Here is a 20,528-nt window from a genome sequence, read left to right as displayed (position 1 = left end):
CTAGTTTTTATTTGTTGTTTTTTGTTTGCATTTGGCTTTTTTGTTGTACCTTCTTATGCAAATAATTACATAAAAAAACTAATCAGCTCATTAACAACTATTTACTAAGTTGAAGTATATGTTAAATCAAGGAAAATGCTAAAATGTGCAGGACAGTGGACCTCAAGGACCAGGGTTGAGAAACCCTGCATTAAAGCTTGTTCTCTTAGTGGGTTGAACCACAGTGTCAGTGGTTTACCTGTGGCCTGTGACTTATTGTAGCCACAGTTGGATCCCTAATAGGAACGTTTTATAGGAGACTAACTCTCTAATGCTAGCCTTTGAGCTAGTCCACCAGGTTTTAGTTCATTTCTGATCAACGTAATATTTTCTTATCGTCTAAACATCTATCATCATTATCTTGGAACTCCCTCGCTGCGCTAGTCTTGCTGTGCAGTGTTGTGCTGTATTTCTGGTGTTTGCACTATATTCCATGCTGCTGTTGTTCTGTCTTCACATGATCGTATTTTTTGCATCTGAGCTGTAATAAAAAAAAGGAAAACAAAAGAAAATCACGTTACAGCTTAAGGCTGGATTTACAGGAGTCTCTCAAAGCTAACGTTTCTGTAACCCGCTCCATCCACTCGCCAGCTAAACGCTGCCAGCAGTTTAAATGGTACATTCTTCTTTAGTCTGTGGTTTACATTTATGGCATCTGAAGCTCTTATCCAGAGCGACTTACAATTTGATAATTTTTTACATAGGTAGGCCAAGGCGGTGTTAGGAGTCTTGCCCAAGGACTCTTATTGGTATAGTGTAGGGTGTTTACCCAGGTGGGGATTGAACCCCAGTCTACAGTGTAGAAGACCACTACACTATCCAACCACCAATACTGTGATCGGTGTAGCTTGATTCATTTCTTCTGTCCCGTAATTTAACCCAAAGCTACGATTCATTTGGGATCTAAAGCATGAAGTTTATAAGAGAAGATGAGACCAAGATGAGCTCTGTGATGAACCTGTGCTTCTATGACAGGATGAGCGAGACATCAAATAGGGTAAAACTGTAATGGCTACTTAAATCATTCATTTTCAAAAGCTTAACATACACACAGCAGATAAAATGCTCAAATATGTATTGAAGAATCATGGTTTGATAGATGAATTCTAATTAAATAGATGATGAAAATGCTGCAAATATGTAAATCACACCTTGTGAATGACTTTATTCTGAGAACGTCAAAAATACGAGCTGCTAATTTAGCAAACTAGTGGAGTAACCGACTGTGTTGCAACTTTCATTTGCTTTGTGTAACCGTCAGTTTGCATGAAAATTATGTTGCAGGCAACTCACAGCAAGCAACTAGCTGCAGGAAAGTTTCACCATGTAAAGCTAGACTAAAGCTGTTCTATGTAAGTTTTGGGGTTTTGGTGACCTCTCTGGTGGAAATGTGTAATTGCACGTGTTTTCTGAGAATGTGAGTAAATTATCTACTACATTTACATTTACAGCATTTGGCTGACGCTCTTATCCAGAGCGACTTACAATTTGATCATTTTACACAGGCAGGCAAAGGTGGTGTTAGGAGTCTTGCCCAAGGACCCTTATTGGTATAGTGTAGGGTGCTTGCCCTGGTGGGGGATTGAACCCCAGTCTACAGCGTAGAAGGCAAAGGTGTTAACCTACTATGATCTACTAGTGTGATCATGTCTTGATCAGTATAATGGAGATTTTGAGGCCTAAACATCAAACCGGATCTTTTTTTTTGTTTTTTTGAGCCTGTGCGTTGATAAAGACGTATGACGTGGTCTCAACCCGACGCCTCTGTCTTTCAGTTCATTATTTCAGGCTTTACAGGGGTCTACATGTTGCAGTTTTAAACTAAAAAAATCTTATATAGTGCAGCTTCACAATGAATAATACACTTTATCGTATTTATTACATCAAGGATATCACGGCTTTTTCAGAGACTGAGATAAAGAAGAGAGACACGCTAAAAAAAAAACAAGTGAATTGCACCGTTTATTTAGCACGACTGTACTCTCTGAATGTGCATGTTACTTGTACAACAAATTCAAACCATGTTTTGTCACTAAAGTGATAAATATTTGTCACACAAAAGCACCCCCCCCCCTCAGGTTAGGCAACATTGGAGCAGTCCAAATTCACGAACCAAGGGGGTGTCCAGGAGGAGGTGAAGCCGATTAGCAAAGCGTGCAAATAAAATTTACACCGTTGACATCAAACTATCCACAATAGCACTGACAATAAACATTAATGTCTGGTTAAAGTGCTACTTACATTCTCTCACCATTTAAAATAGCCAGCTTATTCAAAACACGACAAAGGCTACTCAGTACTGCACTCACAAAATAGCTACAAAATGCCTTTTTTGTGAATTCCTTTGCCTTTCGGTATGTTAGAAAATTCATTTAGAAGAGAAAACGATTGAAGAGAAAATCAACAAAGGTATGGAGTACAGCATCATGTCTTAAAGTGCACATAAACACATCCCTGATTAGCATAAATAAATAAAAACATCACGTCAGACCTTCTTATCAAAACTACCATTTACAAAAGCATTTAAGAGATGTTGAAATTCAAGGTGGTAAAAAACATCAAGGTGGTAAAAAAAAAAGAGAAAGAAAAAGTTCATCACAATTTGGACTGGCTCCATCTCTGGATTAATAAGTGAGTAATAGCTAAGTAATCCACCATATAATGCCTAAGTAAACAAATGTTTGAGAAGAGAAAAAAAGAAGTTCTTCTTTAGAATATAAATTATTATTAAAATATTATTGAATATTATTATTATTATTAAGTTATTAAATTATTGGTAAATGTAGCCCAAATATTTAAAGGATTATTGGTAAATGTATCTCAAATAGTGCCTAGTAGGTAATAGAAGACAGGCGTTACTGGCTAGCTGATAATAATACAGTACCTTTACCTCAAAGTCATCTGGTCTGTCTCTGACTATAAGTGACTTTGACGAACCAGTGCAAAAATCATCGCCTCATCAACACTGAAAACACCACTCACGTTCAGGTAAGTCATTTATTACAATATTACACGAAAGCTTGGGCACAGCTTGAAGAGTACTATTACTTCACCACGGGACCATCTTTCCATACCCTTCAAATATGTGACATCGTCTAAGGTGCTTTTGTCCAGGTGACAGGTGAGCTGTGTTTTTAGATAGCTGTCTGGTTTCACCACAAGTGCCTTCCGGTGTAGTTTGGGGGGGCAGTGGGAATCTGAGGGACAAAGAGAAAAGCAAAACACTGTAACGTTTCTGTAACGTGACTGCTCAGTGTTTGTGGACACCAGCTCATCCAGTGTTTCTTCTGAAATCAGGGGTATTAATAGGGAGTTTGCCCCTCTTTGCTTTATTCTTGGGGAGGACGGCGTCCAAAATCACATACTACAAGCCCTTTTCCAAAAAACTTGGGATGCTGTGCAAATGGAAAATAAAAAATAGGATGCAACGAGGTGCAAATCATTTAAACCCTTTATTCACTTTAAAATAGTACAAAGACAAGATGATAATGTTGAAGCTGAGACATTTTATTTATTTATTTATTTTTTAATATGTGCTCATTTTGAATATGCCAACAACACATTGCTTAAAAAGTTGGGACGGGCATGTTCACCACTGTGCTACATATTGTTTTCTTTTAAAAGCTTTTGGGGATTTGAGCAGACCAATTGCTGTAGTTTGCTGTAGTAAAATGGTTCTTGGTTGATATAGTTTTCCAGCTGTTCAACTGTTTGGGGTCTTCCTTTTGTCTTACTTTTCATTTCAAAATGCCCCAAATGTTTTCAGTGGGTGACAGGTCTGGACTGCAAAGCCATCTTGTTGTAATACATGCAGAATGTGGGTTGACATTGTCTTGCTGAAATAAGTAAGACCTTCCTTGAAAAAGACGTCATCTGGATGGCAGCATATGCTGCTCCAAAACCTGTATATATTGTTCAGCATTATAGATCCCTTCACAGATGCGCATGCCACCTAAGACATGTGCAATAGTGCACCCCTGTATCATCACAGAACTGTGAGCTGAGAACAATCTGGACGTTCCTTCTCCTTTTTAGCTCAGAGGACACCGCATCCATGATTTCCAAAAGGAATTTCATATTTTGATTGGTCGGACCACAGGACACTTTTTCATTTTGTCTCAGTTCATCTTAAATGAGCTCAGGCCCAGAGAAGGCGGCAGCATTTCTGGATCCTGTTTTTTTTATGGTTTGTTCTTTGCATGGGAGAGACTTCATTTGCATTTGTGGATACTATGATGAACTGTGTTCACAGACAATTTTTTTCAGAAGTGTTCCTGAGCCCATGCAGTGATTTCCTTCATAGAAACGTGTCTGTTTTCAAAGCAGTGTCACCTGTAGGTTTGAAGTTTATGCCAGCTAATACTGGTTTTTGGCCTTGTCCCTTGCATAGAGACATTTCTCCAGAATCTCTGAATGTTTTAATGATATTATGTACTACAAATGTTAAAATCTTCAAGCTCTTTGATATTTTACATTGAGAAACGTTATTCTTAAATTGTTGCCCTATTTGCACATGCAGTCATTCAGAGTGGTGAGCCCCTCCCCAGTCATGCTACTGACCTGTTGCCAGTTAGCCTAATAAGTTGTGATACGTTCCACCAGTTGTTTTTTAGCATTACACAACTTTACCAGTCTGTTGTTGCCCCATCCCAACTTTTTTGAAACATGGTATCCATATCAAAATAGTCGTATATTTTACAAAAACCAATAACATTTCTCAGTTTCAACATTTGTTACATTCTTTTTGTACCATTTTCAAATTAAATATAGGGTTTAATTGATTTACACATCATTGTATTGTTTTTATTTACATTTTGCGCAGTGTCCCTACGTTTTTGGAAACGGTATGTAGTTGACTATGTCACTTATCTATGTCTTTTTGGCGTGACTCAGTGTGCAGCACTCTACTCCCACAAGTATATAAATATGTGATGTGTGTTCACTTTTGTGATGTTATTATTAATAGTTGGTGAGTTTGCTAACTGCACCAACATGGACAGAACTTTTTTATCGCCAATTTTCCAGCCTTGGTCACGCACAGTGACATGAACCGCAAATGTCTAATGTGACCACATCTTAAGACTCACATGCTGCTCCTGAGCATCCCATTCTATTTGATATACTTATACACGCTTTGTGTGCACAAGTGAAAGCCTCTGTCGGCAATGGGTGCACCTCAAAGTAGCTGAATTCATCCATTATAAAGATTGAATGAATACTATTGGACACGCGGTTGGTGTGTGTGTATACTCCTCACCACAAACACTCACCGTTCCTCCATTCATGAGCAGGGCCATCTCAGTGGGCTGGTACACATGGCTGCGGAAAGGTACAGGCGTGGGCCTGATTACACCAGCATGGTACCCCCCAGCCTGTATAGCTGTCAGGCACAAACACATTGTATTCAGTGACAAAGACCTTTTCAGGCACACATATTGCCAGATGCAGCCTATTAAAGGGACAGTCTGGCCAAAATGAAAAGTGTTACCATAGCTATCTGCTGGGAATGATTACTCAAAACTTTTAGTAGTGCTACAGTAGTGGCTAGAGGGAGAATTCCTAGTTTAAAGACTAGGAACACCCGCTTCTGATGATGTATTTTGAAGGGACTTTTGAAAACCAGTGTTAAGGCAGACAGTTAAAGTGACTGCTGGGATGATGAATATCTCACTGCGTTCATATAACATGGTAACTGTCTTGAAATTAAAAGGATGGATTACTCAAACAACAGAGATCAGTACAAAATGCTAAAAGCTACAGTTAGCAAGGTAAGCCACCCTGAGTGTTTAGATAAGTCAGTTATTAGCCTGTAGTAGCCTATAGATCAGTAGCTTGGCTAACAACCAGGATTGGTTGACACCACAGGGATTATTCATTGGTTTTATCATGTATTTCTGTCATTTCTGCATGCTGGGTATTGTAGTGAGAGAACATTGATGGACAACAACATGAAAATTATATTAAATTGTGAATTCTGTGAAAAACGATGAGGTTGAGGGTTATAATACGGCGCTGCAGAAAACTTCACAACATATTAAAGCTCTAGTTTTAGGCCCCTTTAAATGTGATATATATAATTGGTTTTAAACAACCAAAACACAGTAAAAATGTATTGAGTTCACTCAAATCAATCGTGTTTCCACAGGAACAAAATACATGACATCAACACAATCACTGCTGTATGATAATGCAAATCAAATTTTGTATTGATGCAATATATGGTGTAATGCATATTCATGAGAAAACGATCATGTCATTTAATCAGAATAAGAACCAAATTCGGATCTCCACACACACTCAGACCTATACCTGCAGTGTGCTGCTCCTCCACGGTGAATGCCTGCCTTTCCGCGTAAGCTGCCCTGTGATTGGCTGTCGGGGCCTCGTCATCATGGTAACCCTGCGTCGCTGTGGGAGGTTGGCGTGCATCGTAGTAGGAATCCTGCCCCGCCTCCTCACTCCTCTGACCGGCAGCCGGCCTCAGGCACAGGTGCGTTTCTGGTATAGCGTGGAACAACAGCAGTGCCCAGCCAACCGTCACCAAGGCGACGGCGAGTGCGGGCTCGTCCCAGTCCGTTACCTTGTTGCCTCGGAGACGGAACGCCCTGGTCGAAATGGCCGCATTGCCATAGATATAGAACGTGAGCCAGCCCACCAACAGAAGAAGGGAAGAGAGGCAGGTGAGGAAGAGCCACACGCCGTTGCACCTCCATTTACGCCTCCGTCTCTTGCTTGCGTCCTCGCTGCCCCTTCCACCGCAAAGCACCACAGTGAGTGAAAGCCCCGTGGCGGCCAGCAGCAGGCCTAACGCATAGCTCCCTGCCAGTGTGAAGTCCAAGGGCAGGTAGTCGCACGCAGCCCGGCCCTCACGTGCCACCGTGAGCAGCAGCCACTCGCCAGCCAGCATGCCTTGCACCATTGTGAGCCCCAGCGCCAGTAAGGAAAGGGAACTCCCTGCAGGGCTCCGCTTCCCGGCTGCCAGCCGTCGTAGTCGTACCCCCTGGACCAAGAGGCAGGAGAAACATAGTGCAAACAGCGACCCCCACAGGCTGCGACGGGCCACGCACAGCACCTCACCTCGGCCAACTAGAAAAGCTGGGGAAAGGCCAAAGAGGCACACGACACCCAGCAACAGCAGGAGAAGAGGCCCCACGCCACAGCGGCGCTCCTGCTCCGTGACCATTTTTAGCTTAGCCAGGAGCAGCGTGGCTAGAATGATGGCTGTAACAGCACCTCCGCAGGCCACCGCTACCACCACCACACCCCACACTGACTCTAAATCACACAGGACCCGGTAGGCGGGTGCGATGCTGGAGCCACAGCCACGAGGAGGAGGTGGGATTTCCTCCTGAGCAGTACCCTCAGAAGTGCTACAGGCAATCAGACAGAGGAGGACGAGGAAGGCATGACTCGCTGCCATGGCTGCGGGGGAGGGATGAAATAAATAGTTTTAATGTAGTTAATCATACAAGGAACAAATCCTCTCTCCTCTTGCTGTTAATTAGATATAGTAAACAAAACTTTTGCATACACATGGCTGGTCAAATAGGAAGTCTTTGCTGGTGTGGTGTATTTCCCAATTATGGAAAATGGGATTCCACAAGATCTTAGAATTTGATGCTTTAGGTGTGCCACTGCCCCACCCACACTTTCACCATCATAGCCACCATTTCATATACGGAATCTCTGACAAACATGTGTTTGCAAAACACTTGTTAGTAGACATTCTGTCCTCACTGTAGTGACTGTTAAACTTATAAAATAAATAAATAAATAATATCGCCGTTGTCCGAAGAAAACCTCGTATCTCCAAAATGGCAACTTTGCAGGAGAAGCGAAAAACATGCTTTACTTTTAATATATGTCAATGGAACCGGACATTTTTCCAAGCCGTTTTGGGTCAGTTCGTTTAGTCCATTCATCGTGAAATTTACAGACAATAAAAAGGCCAACTGGTATTTTCAAATTATGCCAAAAATTGAAAAATGTAAAAAATGGAGATACGTTACTTGAATGTCTGTTATAAATGTAAAAAAAACCCTTGGTGCTACCACATCACTGCAAATTCCTTAGGGATGCCAGCAGAAATTAGATTTATTTTGAGGGTGGTATTAGGGTAAGTAAAAGCTACTTATCAACTCAGTTACATGAAATGCATGAAACATTAATATGTACAGTATATGGTGCTGGAAATGTTACAAATCCTGCCATATATCCTTCCCTGTTCTACATTTTCCATAATCCCATGTGAACAACAATACTTTCAAAAAATAGCCAGTATAGCCTTTATAGCCTTTTCCGCCAGAATATAGCCAGGAAAGCCTTTTCTGTTGTAAATAAAAGCTATCTTGAAAAATGTTGTGTTGTGTAAACATCTGTGTATGACTGGCCGTTTAAACAGGTTTCAGTTTTCACTGTGGTTAGGCTTTTAAAAGCCTTTTGAAAATAATGAAATCACAGCCATTTTTACCCCTATTTCTAATAAAGGATTCGACTTTGGTTGGAAACTAAATTCACCAATCTTAGCTCAACAGCTTCTGTGCTCTTTTTAGAATTTTAAAAAAATAATATCAGGACAACAAGCACAGAAGCTCTTTACGTCGGCTTCTCATGGCCTGCTGCTATTGTTTGTTAGCAGATTTAGCTAACGTAAGGTAATATTCAAGGTTAGCTAGTGCTTAGCTAGTCTAGCCAGTGAAACACTGCGGCTTTAAGGACGCTGGAGCTTTTTTATGCTAATGTTTAATGGATATAAAATATCTATTTTTTATATTCAGTTGTAAAAATGTGAGTATCGTAACCTTCTTTAAACGCACTGTTCTGAAAATGAAGAAGTTTCATGGCTAACGCTAACAGAGACAGACAGCTAGCAGTCAGCTGCATCTCGGCAATGTTGTCATGTATTCTTGTCTCCGTACTGCCTCAGCCTTCGAGCGCTCTGTGGAACCTCTTGCTTAGTATGACATGTTCAAGTTGCTTTGGTTGGACATGAACTAAAAGCCACAAAAAGGATTTTTTTGTTGTTTTTTTCAATCGACATGGCTGGAAGGAAACGAAAAGCAGATGGTGCTCAATGAGTTTTTATCCCGAAATAAACATCAGATCACAAAATATGGCCAGTTTTTTGTGTGTGGATGAATAAAAGGACATTAGCCTGCAGCGTGACTGCTGACTAACTGAAATACAACTTGTTGACGACACAAATAGCGGCTCCAGGACTTAATAGCGCCCCCTAACTGCCAGTCGGGCCTTAGGGAAGAAATTAAAATTATCTTACAAATAATGTCGTGGTGTCCTGTCCACTCATATCACAGTTGCAATTTTTAAAACAAGACTTGAAAGTAGCGACAAACGCAGTTTGGTTACAGGTACATTCTTCACAACACTGCTTTCTAAGGCACTGATTTAATGCTGCCTTCAAACTTTCGCATATAGTGTAAACAGCAGTGCACATGAAGGCTACCACAATGCCTTCTATATGAGCATATAATGTTTAAGCTTTTAACTTGGTAAAAAATGATTAAATTAATCCTCTGCTCAGTAAAAATCCAGTAAAAGTACTGGCTCAGTAACTTCCTCTCTTTGACAACAGAAAAACAAAAGACAACAAAAAGACCATTTCTGGGCTTTTTTCCAGGACTTGAAGGAAGCCTTTGAGACAGCTTGGGCAGCAAGGCATTGAGGCAGCGGCCTACAGTTTGGACACTATTTATGTCTCCTTATAGGGGAATTTTAGCATTGAGAATGCTTTGATAAAATAGTTCACTGTAGAGAAAGTTACAGAATCTGATATCTTCACAGATGTGGTGATGGGAATGAATGGTTGTGAAGTCTACAAACACAAACATAGTCATTTTAATGACTGTCCAAAACTACCAGTGAACCTACATGTTTCTTCTGGGTTTTCATACGTAATGTTGAACATGATGGATGGGGGGAGCTATTTAGCTTTACAATGCCCTACATGTATCTGCCATTAATGCTTTAAAATATATGGCTTAACAAGACATTTTGGGCCAAAACATCGCAAATCTATTGACAGACAGTGTCTCAGGCATGAGGCAGTGTATTCATAACCGTTTTGTGCAGTAGTTTTCTCTTAAACTCTTCTGGTTCTTATCATCACCACTGTGAACAATTTTGACTGGGTAAATTTCTCTAGAATGGAGTATTTCACACCAAACCACCCTGAATGATTCTGTTAATACCAGTGGTGGACAGTAACTCAGTAAATGTCATTGGTTTCTGTACTTAAGCATTTTTTCGTGTATCTGTACTGAAGTTTTTCCATTCTGGGCGACTTTTAACTTTCACTCCACTACTCCATTTCAGAGTCTAATATCTGACTTTTTCCTCCTACATTTTGAGAAATCTGTTGTTCCTTTTGGTTTCTGTGTGTATAAAAACGTAACATGTCAAAACGAAAGAAGCGCAAAGCCAGAGCACCAATCAGGGCCCAGCGGTCACTTTGTTTAGAGCTGGTTTTGACCTGTTGGTCATACCGACCCAGTGCAGCACGCGGTTCAACGTCAGCGCAGCAGCGTAAAACTTTGGGAGAGTCTGTTCAACATAAATGATGAACTAACCTAACTTTGTGTAAATAGAGCTCAATATAGAAATATGTCCACATATGCAGTCGAGACTGACGCGGCTTTTTTCTGAATTTCTACAAACACCATTTCATTTTATAGTAAATGAGTTTGGGCTGGTTGATGTTTATGAACAGAGGCCTACAGATCAACATAGTAAAGGAGCTCATCTGTGATCCTGAGTTTAAAGCCAGTTTTTATTCAACTTAAACTTGGAACTAAGTTGTAAATAAATCTGAAACTGAAACTTTGCTTGTGTGTAAAAAGTGATTTCAGAGCCACTCGGTTCTCCCTGATGGAAACTGTTTACCTTCAGTGTTTTGTGCTTCTGATCATTTTAATAGACGTCAGCGTCACTAATTAATGACGTTCTATTAAAAGACTGGTTTACCAAGAGAGACGCTGGAGGACTTTCACCTGAAATGAGTTCATGAAGCCAGTCTTGTTATAAAAATGATAACAGGACATCAGAGCCAGAATTCCTCTTTTAGTACTTTTACTTTATACTTAAGTACATTTGAAGGTAAATACTTTAGTACTTTTACTGAAGTGGAGGTCTAAAGGGAGGAACTTCTACTTTTACTGGAGGAATATTTTACATAGCCATGTGGGAATCTTCACTTTAACTCAAGTACATGATTTGTATACTTTGTCCACCACTGGGTAATATCATTAATATCGTTAATACCATCTAATTATATAGAAATTTCGAAAAAGTGGTGGAGTTCCCCTTTAAAAGTCGTCAGTTGGTTCTCTAACTGGAGACAACAAGTATTATCATTTACTTGATAAGCTTTCTCAGGCTTTATCCTAGTTAATGTCGAGATTACATCAGGTTATTGAACCCATTCCTAATCCAGTCCATCAGCAGCGCCTGCACTCTGCTGCTACCAGCGCGCGCCGCCGCTCATTTAAAAATTTAAATTTAACGGACCTCAACGGCTCAGCTCGCCCAACGGTCGTTTCTCCCACTGCCGTGGACGGCTGCTTTAGCTTTGGTGAGGAAAATAGTTCAATATTTTTGTTGTTATTCGTAATATTATCCTGAAGCAGAACAGACTTTTCATTCTATGTACCAATTCAGTAGTTTTAACCATCATTTTAAACTTACGACGCTGGTTTCTGCTATTTTAGCCGCCGTGGGTAACGTTAGCCACCCGAGCATAAAGCCCATAACAACACAGTTAGGATAGCGTCAGTTTAACACTTAAGAGGCGCTATTTCCTTTTGGGAAATTCTGTGATAACCTCTAAACCTTAGATAATACCAGAGAAGTTGTAGTTAAATAAGTCCTATAAGGATTTTGATAGCCTTTGGGCTCTGTACGCTCTCTACGCTCATTGCGTAGGGCCCCGCAAATTACTTTTCCCGTTCCGCCTTAAATGCTGCACCATTTAAGGTGGAACGGGCACATTTAAACAAGAAGCTTCTTTTCATGCAGCTTAATGACATCAAATTGATGCACAATAGCGTTAGGTCGCATTTAGCAATATTAGTATTAAGGCTCTTTATCGATCCTCTGAATTAAATCAAATCAAATCCAATCAAACTTATTTGTGGCGCTTTTCACAACTGATGTTGTCACAACGCAGCTTCAGAGAATTCCAGATAAGAACGTTTTAACAAGACTGTAAAACCCCCAGGTGAGCGAGCCAGGGGCGCCAGTGGCAAGGAGAACCTCCCTCAGAGCTGAGGAGGAAACCTGGGGAGGAACCAACAAAGGGGAACCCATCCTCCTCTGGTTAAACTACCTACAAATGATTATACTACTAATATTAATAGCAGTAGTATTAGTAGTAATTGACTTCTGAACATTTCTGTGTAACACAGGGTGAGATAGAGGCGGTTTTATTAAACCCTGTTCATTCTGGCCATAGAGGAATGGAGCTCAGACCCGGAATTCCTAATATGGGCATAACAAGGCCTACAGAATGACGTGCGACTACAGTGATATGTGGAAAGCAAGGGTTTTTCATTTGAGTAAATATTGAATTTTAAATTTTAGTTAGCTGGCCATGTTGACAAAGCTGAAGTCATCTTCTTATTCGCCAGCTTTCGTTCCTGTTTTCTGGTTCCACCTTAAAGGATAACTACACCTTAAGACTTATTTTATTCATAGCTGAAATTCAGTGCCCTGAAAGTGCCTTGAAAAGTGAACACATCTTTTCCAAACTGTAAAAACATCATTTTCATCATGGTCAGTTCTGCCTCTGCCGCGTCTTTCGGGTTCCACTCTGCTATAGGAGAGGATAACGTTACAATACGCAAAGCAGTCAAGCAATGTTATCGCCCCCTGATGATGCCCTACCAACCGTTAATAACCCAATTAAACTGAGCTTAGTTTGTAATAAAGATGTTATGATTAGCACATTTATTGATGATGCTTAACGCATGATTAGGCAACCCGAAGGAGTCTCCATGTAGCTGCCGGCATTGCGTCCGATTCACGTTTCCCTTCACAAACCAAACTCACTGAACAGCAGTCAGTGGCACGCAACACTGGAACTATGGAAAGCAAAATGGTTCAGGAAAGGTTAGCATTAAATTTCCATTGCTACCGACTATGTCAACCTTTCGTTTGTGCAGCCTTTCTTGAACTTTCTTCTCTGCTTTCTGTAGTTCCAGTGTTACTTGCCACTGATTTCTGTTGAGTGCGACGACTGAGGGTTTGATTTATGAAGGGGAACATGAATTTGAGTGGGAACTCTTGGGCGGTTTGAGTCAGCGACTCATACTGGTGAGGCTCAAGACACACTGCCTGATCAGGAACACCTTCCCTCATTGAAGATGGGGATGGTAAGTGGAGAGAAATGGTCAACCTCGTAACCAGTTGCAAAAGAGCAGTTTTTGGAAAATATCCAGAATAGAATAGACCAATGTGAGCAAGTTAAACTTAGTTAAACTGAGCACCTGTAGCCATTGTCTTTATTCGCTCCCTACCACAAGTGAATATGCATTTTTTATAATTAAAACCAGGGCGATGATTAGAGCTAGGAGTAAAATCACAGCTTTTAGTGTTTTTAGCTTAGATAGCCAAAAACGTCATGTTTTGTCCTTTTTTGTGCCTTCTTTAATATCTCTCTTGGTTTCCCCAACGCTTACACCTGCTGAGGGTGAGGTGTGAATATATAGGAACTACTAAGCTTAAAGTTGGAAATAGTCTGTGGGATACAACACGTTTTAATGTAGTAATATGTAACCCTGAACTTTGTGTACATTTACACTATAACTAGCCTACGTTTTAACTTAAAATTGCTAAATGCAGGGGGATAGCTGGATAGTGAAGCTGTGTTGTTCTGTACAAATGGTAAAATCTGTCAAATTAATCTCGTAACATATATAACTGTTAAAGGACTAGTTAGTCCTTTAGCTAGTGTAGCAGTTAGCTAATGTCTAGAGACCTTGAACGTTTGTGTATTCAAGCTTCTACAAATAAAAACTGACATTGCACATCTGACAATGCAGACATTATCTTGCCTTTGTAGTGCCTTTATTTTGCTTTATAATGCTAATAGCTGGAGGTTAACTGGCTGACTAAAACTACTTTATTGTGCAATGACCACAACAAACTTTATTTGTGTATTATACATCGTAATCTTTCGATTGTTGTTCAGTGAGATGCAGACAGTCAGACAGGCAGTCAGTGCTTTGCTAAGACAATCTAATAAGATTCTGTCTTAGGTTAGGTATTGACTAGAACAAAGGTTGCCAAATGTTTGAGTGCCAGCACCCACAGATGGATGTACTGTTTGTTCTGAGGCAAACAAAGTACTTAGTGCAGTGACGTAAGACCTAAACTTGTTTAATACTTATGCTTTCAATTGACTTCAACTCAACATTAATGTTATTTCAATCAGCAAACACAATTCTGAATATGACAAAAAGGTTGGGAGTTAATGAGGTTGTGGAATAGGTAAAAATAATGATAACACTTATTTTTAAAATACATTTAAGTTAGCTAACAATGTTCACAATTCCTTTCAGTGTAATGATCTTTGTTGTTTTTTTACAGGAACCGAAAAAAAACCAAATAGAAATTGTGCCGCCTACTGGCCGTAAAATTGTGCAACACGGTCCTCTTCAACTGAGAAAAAATATGCAGTCATTGGGACTTCTCTCCCTACACTCTGAGCCCCAGACAACAATTTGAAAACCTCTGATTTTAGACATGATGTTACTGTGAGTAGTTTATGTAGATTCCATTAGTCTTCCCTCTAGATGTAATGTTAACCAGAAATCTCTACTTTGGAATAGTGGCCCTGTGTTATGTCTAATATTATGTTGTAAATAATGTGCTCTGGGAAATGCTTAACGTTTGTTGCCTTATGAGGTAGTAATATGTTATACTAAATGTTGGCCTGTTGGCTTAATAAGGGTTGTACAATGTTAAGGCATACAAGTGAGCATTGTTGGTATGTGTGATCATATTTCAGCAAGCCTGTACTGATGTTTAATACTTCTTCCATTTGCATATTCAGACGCTTTTTAAATCCGTGTCAAATAAAGTACTGTAACTGTCCTATGTGGTTTTTTCAAGTTTAATGCTAAAACCTCTCTTTATTTTGCTCAGGTAGTGAGACAGAAAGAAGGAAATAGTGAGCCAGGCAGTTACACCATACTGGACCTACTGTAGAGACCTGTACTACTGTGTTATGTGGCCATAAAATGGTATGTCTTATTTTGACTTTAAGATATTTGTGTAACTCATATCTCAAGCGCTGTGGGAGGGTAGATGATGATTGGTTATGCTTTCCTAACTGAAAAATCCACTGCTACTGTAATTGATTATTTGTAGCTGCTTGCAGCCCCGCCTCCGTTTGTGACGTAACTGGAGAAATATTGTCATTTTGTAATGTAGAAGTAATGTAGACAACATTTCGAAAGTTAACATCGTGGACAATGGTTGTGTCAAGGTTTCCCCCCTCACTTTTTATGTCTTCTTAAATATGTTTATATTTAGGTTATTGCTAAATAGTTTAGTTTAGGCTGTTTTAATGTTAAGCAGAAGGCGATTAAGTGTTAGTTATCTAACAACTTTATGTTGTTTTAATTTTAACCTAAAATAATTAAAACTGAATGTTGAAAACATTGTGTTGAAATTTTAAGCTACACTATATTTCCACAAGTATTCAGTCGTCTGCCTTCACAAGCATATAAATTTGAGTGACATCCCATTCTTAATCCATAGGGTTTAATATGATGTCGGACCACCCTTTGCAGCTATAACAACTTCAACTCTTTTGGGAAGGCTTTCCACAAAGGTTAGGAGTGTGTTTATGGGAATTGTTGACCGTTCTTCCAGAAACGCATTTGTGAGGTCAGACACTGATGTTGGACGAGAAGGCCTGGCTCACAGTCTCCACTCTAATTCATCCCAAAGGTGTTCTGTCGGGTTGAGGTCAGGACTCTGTGCAGGCCAGTCAAGTTCTTCCAAACCAAACTCACTCATCCGTGTTTTTATGGACCTCCTTTGTTCACTGGTGTGCATTCGTGGGAACAAGAAGGGGCCGTCCCCAAACTGTTCCCACAAAGTTGGGAGCATGAAATTGTCCAAATCTCTTGGTGCTGAAGCTTTAAGAGTTCCTTTCACTGGAACTAAGGGACCAAGCCCAACTCCTGAAAAACAACCCCACACCATAATCCCCCCTCCACCAAACTTTACACTTGGCACAGTGCAGTCAGACAAGTATCGTTCTCCTGGCAACCACCAAACCCAGACTCATCCATCGGATTGCCAGATGGAGAAGCGTGATTAGTCACTTCAGAGAACATGTCTCCACTGCTCTAGAGTCCAGTGGCGGCGCTTTACACCACTGCATTCGACGCTTTGCATTGCGCTTGGTGATGTAAGACTTGGATGCAGCTGCTCGGCCATGGAAACCCATTCCATGAAGCTCTCTACGCTGTTCTTGAGCTGATCTGAAGGCCACATGAAGTTTGGAGGTCTATAGCGATTGACTCTGCAGAAAGTTGGTGACCTCTGCGCACTATGCCCCTCAGCATCCGCTGACCCCGCTCTGTCATTTTTTACGTGGCCGACCACTTCAAAGCTGAGTTGCTGTCGTTCCCAGTCGCTTCCACTTTGTTATGATACCACTGACAATTGACTGTGCAATATTTAGTAGTGAGGAAATGTCACGACTGGACTTGAACAGGTGCCATCCTGTTACGGTACAACGCTGGAATTCACTGAGCTCCTGAGAGCGATCCATTCTTTCACTAATGTCTGTAGAAGCAGTCTGCAGGCCTAGGGGCTCGGCTTTATACACCTGTGGTCAGGGAAGTGATTGGAACACCTAAATAAAGTGATTTGGATGGCTGAGTGAATGCTTTTGACAATATAGTGTATATCACTGAGACGCCTCCCAGCCTCACGGTTTCAGTGTCTCTCATTTGTTGTCGCAAATGAAAGCCACTGTCAGTGGTCAGAGCGTCTGAGTGCATCCCTAATTAAATAAAACAAATATTAATGTGCAGTGTGAGGGAAGGTGGGGTATATCCTATAGACTCATACTAGTGAGTGCTATACCAGGTCATTCAGTATAATGGTTTAAATTCTTCTTAAGGCATGGGTTTTGTCATAATCTTTATACTGGGATGTCATAAATAAGCAGCGTGCTTGCCTGAGATCACACAGTGTTTACGCTTTCCACGAAATGCACTAAGCACTGTGGTAGTGCTAGCTACACAAAGACGGTTTAGGACTAGGAAAGACAGACATGCAGGGTGAAAAAGGCAGCAGATGCCAAAGAGAGTAGCTCTGTTAGTCATTTGGATTTTAAATAAAATTGACAGAGAGAAAAACTCTGTAAAATATACAGAGACATTGTTGTGGCAGGTGGTAGCAAACCCAAGACGAAAACGTGGGTGAATACCAGGACAGTTTTCGATTGCGTTGATTGGTGAGATCAGCGAAAGACAAAAGCGTGAGGGTCAAATATATACGCAGGCCGCACTGGAAGAATCATTTTCATGCTGTGCATATGAGAAAAAGCAAACAATGGTGTGAAATGACAAACACAGTGCCAGTGCTTTTATGCATGGACATGGTTCTGATGCAAACAGTCTGTCAAGAAAGACAGATTTAAGGGGGTGATAACGTTGAATCCGAGGTGTTTCATGCCAGGGTGAAAGTATTTAAGTCAAACAGCTATCCTGAGGTTATACCAGCATCTTAATACCTCAGATGATCAGCCACTGATAATTGGTAGCCTTCTGAATAGCATACTTTATATATCTTTGTCATATTTGCATCATGAAGGAAAATAAAAGGAAAATAAAGTATTATAAAGTATTATTCATCCACACATTTCTAAAGATATTGATGTAGGATTAGCCCAGTGCAGCCTTGTGTATTATAAATGTTTTGGATTTATTTCAGTTGAAAAGATATGGTATTTTTGAAAAGTGGAAGGTACAACCCAGTATAATAAACCGCTGTTAACCTACAAAAATAGGTTTACTTAAACATCCAAAATCTGTCTGTCTAATTATACCATGATGTAAATTCTTGGCCGTTTCCCCCACTATTAGTATGGATTCACGTGTGCTTAAATGACATAGCAAAATTTCTAGGCATTCTGATTTTGGGGGTTTATTTTCAGCACGGCAGGCATCAATAATCAGATTGAACCTAAAATGTGTGTTGTCCCTAGGGTAGTGAGGTTAACTGCTGTTAGCATTTGACTGTTTTTCTTAAATACTTGCCTTTGACTGTCGTTCTCTATGTGCATTTCACAGTACACTTCACATACTATGGCTTTTTATGGTCTGGCTCCAGACTTGACGGAGCAACAGAGAGAAGCTGAGTGGTCCTCCTATTTAAACCGATGTTTCCGGATATTTAAATGTACTCCTCTGTTATTGGAAATATTTTTGCCGATACCAAAAAAAAACATTGGTCACCCTTATCAGTCAAGTGTTATCAGGATGCTGGAGTCATTGCTCCGCTAGTCATTCCTGTTTATTATTAAAGGGGACTTCCATCATTTTTTCAAAGCTTCTGCATAATTAAATGGTAAACAAAGTGCAAAATGCTCTGTTCTAAAGAAACTTGAGTCATAGTTGTTAGAGTGGGGGTGAAAGGAATCAATGTGAAGAGTTTAATGCCTCTGAAAGCTCCCTCACAGAAAGTTAGTACACAAAATGGTTCTGAGTGCACTGCGATGATAAGCTTTTGGCCTCAAAATGTATACCTAACAGACATCCAGGGTGGAGAGGTGCATGTAGGGTGTTGTACGGCAGATTGTCCTGAAATAAAACCCTGCATTGGCTGTATGGCCATGATTGCAATGTAGTCAATAAGACCCATATCTCCACCACTGTAAAGAAATCTGAGTTTCTCTACAGTGAACCTTTTCATATTAAACCACTTTGAATGTTTACACTGAACAAAATACAGAATTACAGCCCATTAAGAGCCAAGCATAAGACTCGTTTGTGGACTTCGGTGGTTTGTGGTGAAGGTGGTTTTGCCTATTTTTTGAGCATAATTTGCCATTCTTGCTGAATAATATCCCCCTCCTCTTTTCTCTCTTTTTACCCTTATAACATTCTACGCCTTTAGTCTTGTAACATGATTTTTTGAAATATGCTGGTCTGTTAAATCACTGAGTTTTAGTGACAGTGTGGTTTTTTTTTATGTCTGTACTCTGCTTGCAGGCACTGAGTGGACTGATGACGTCATGTCTTTGTTGGGTCTCGCGCTTTGTGAGGCCTCCCTGCCGCACCGGGCCAAACGAGTTCCTATAGCAACCAGAGGCACGCGTGGGATGGCCTACATGGAGCTGAGCTGAGTTTATATAAGGAGCGATCACTGTGACAACCAGCTGAGGTTGGCATGCACGCACACACAAATTCATACATTTACACACACCAGTGATTAAACGAGCTGCATAGCAGCACTCGCCCCTTTTTGTAATGAACAATTTAGGAACTAGATTGTGTCATTTCACAGCCAAATTATTTCTTTTTGTACAAGTGCAAATGAATAGCCAGGAATAGAGAATAGCGTTGTATGCCTCACCTTCTAATGAAGAAATTACCCGTGAAGGTCCAGGAGCGGCGAATTCCGTTCTGTTTGTATTTATATACGGTATCCAAACATGTCTAGCGCATAAAGTTGGGGGCTCTTCCCAAAAAGCACCTACACAGCTGATTTAAAGCTCCCGAGCGCAGCTCATCAGCTCCTCAGTGCGTGTGCTGAAAGTGCATTATCCTGTGAAGACCACCCTCTCTCTGCCCTTTCTCTGCTGAAGAAAGTCCTTGTGGGAAAAACAGTTCTTTGTTTGACGCAGACGCGACTGGTGAGATGGCTGTCCTTTCCTGATGTGCGAGAGGCAAATTTTTACCATCTGCGCTTGACATTCCTTGCAGAAAGGGTTAAAATGATGCTGCTTCAGCTCTCTCTTTCTCCCTCCCTCTCTCGCTCTCTCTCCCTCTCCTTCTCTTTCCCTATCCCTCTTTTAGTCTACCTCTTTTTCCCTGACTCTCTCCCTCTCCTCTCACTTTCTCTCTCTCCCGCTCCTATCTCTCTCTCTCTCTCTCACACACTCTCTCTCTCTCTCTCTCTCTCTCTCTCTCACTCTCTCTCTCTCTCTCTCTCTCTCTCTATATATATATATATTCCCCCTCACTATGTATATAAATATTCCTCTCTCTCTTGCACGCTCTCCCTCTCCCTATCTCTACCCCCCTTTCTCTTCCCCTTTTCTTCACTCCTACATATATATGTATGTATTTCTCTCTCTCCTCCCCATCCCTGCTCTCTCTCTTCCATACACTAACAGTCTATGTCACTCTCTCTCTTGCCTCTGGATTTCTCTTTCTTTCTCTATTTCCTATTCTTCACTTTCTCTTTCTTCCTCTGTTTTACTCACTCCCCCCTCTCTCTTCCCCCTC

The 20,528-nt window shown here is 40.7% G+C and overlaps 1 protein-coding gene across 1 annotated transcript; it reads right to left on the bottom strand.

The window, feature by feature from the left end:
- Window positions 1-1,983: 1,983 nt before the first annotated feature.
- gprc5bb (G protein-coupled receptor, class C, group 5, member Bb) lies at window positions 1,984-20,120 on the bottom strand. Its single transcript, XM_017712837.2, has 4 exons — window positions 19,654-20,120; window positions 6,349-7,461; window positions 5,310-5,419; window positions 1,984-3,236 (listed from the first exon to the last, which is right to left on the bottom strand). Exons 2-4 carry the CDS (start codon window positions 7,457-7,459, stop codon window positions 3,192-3,194), a joined length of 1,266 nt encoding a protein of 421 aa, XP_017568326.1. The 5' UTR covers window positions 7,460-7,461; window positions 19,654-20,120; the 3' UTR covers window positions 1,984-3,191.
- Window positions 20,121-20,528: the final 408 nt, after the last annotated feature.

This window comes from Pygocentrus nattereri, chromosome 12, assembly GCF_015220715.1.
Source record: "Pygocentrus nattereri isolate fPygNat1 chromosome 12, fPygNat1.pri, whole genome shotgun sequence".
Lineage (NCBI taxonomy): Eukaryota > Metazoa > Chordata > Actinopteri > Characiformes > Serrasalmidae > Pygocentrus > Pygocentrus nattereri.
This window is presented reverse-complemented; position numbering and strand designations above follow the sequence as displayed.

Coding starts and splice junctions, on each gene's coding strand:
- gprc5bb (XM_017712837.2), bottom strand. CDS start 7,459: ATGGCAGCGAGTCATGCCTTCCTCGTCCTCCTCTGTCTGATTGCCTGT. Junction 5,420..6,348: donor GGAGGAGCAGCACACTGCAG/GTATAGGTCTGA, acceptor TGTGCCTGACAG/CTATACAGGCTGGGGGGTAC. Junction 3,237..5,309: donor TGCTCATGAATGGAGGAACG/GTGAGTGTTTGT, acceptor TTTGTCCCTCAG/ATTCCCACTGCCCCCCCAAA.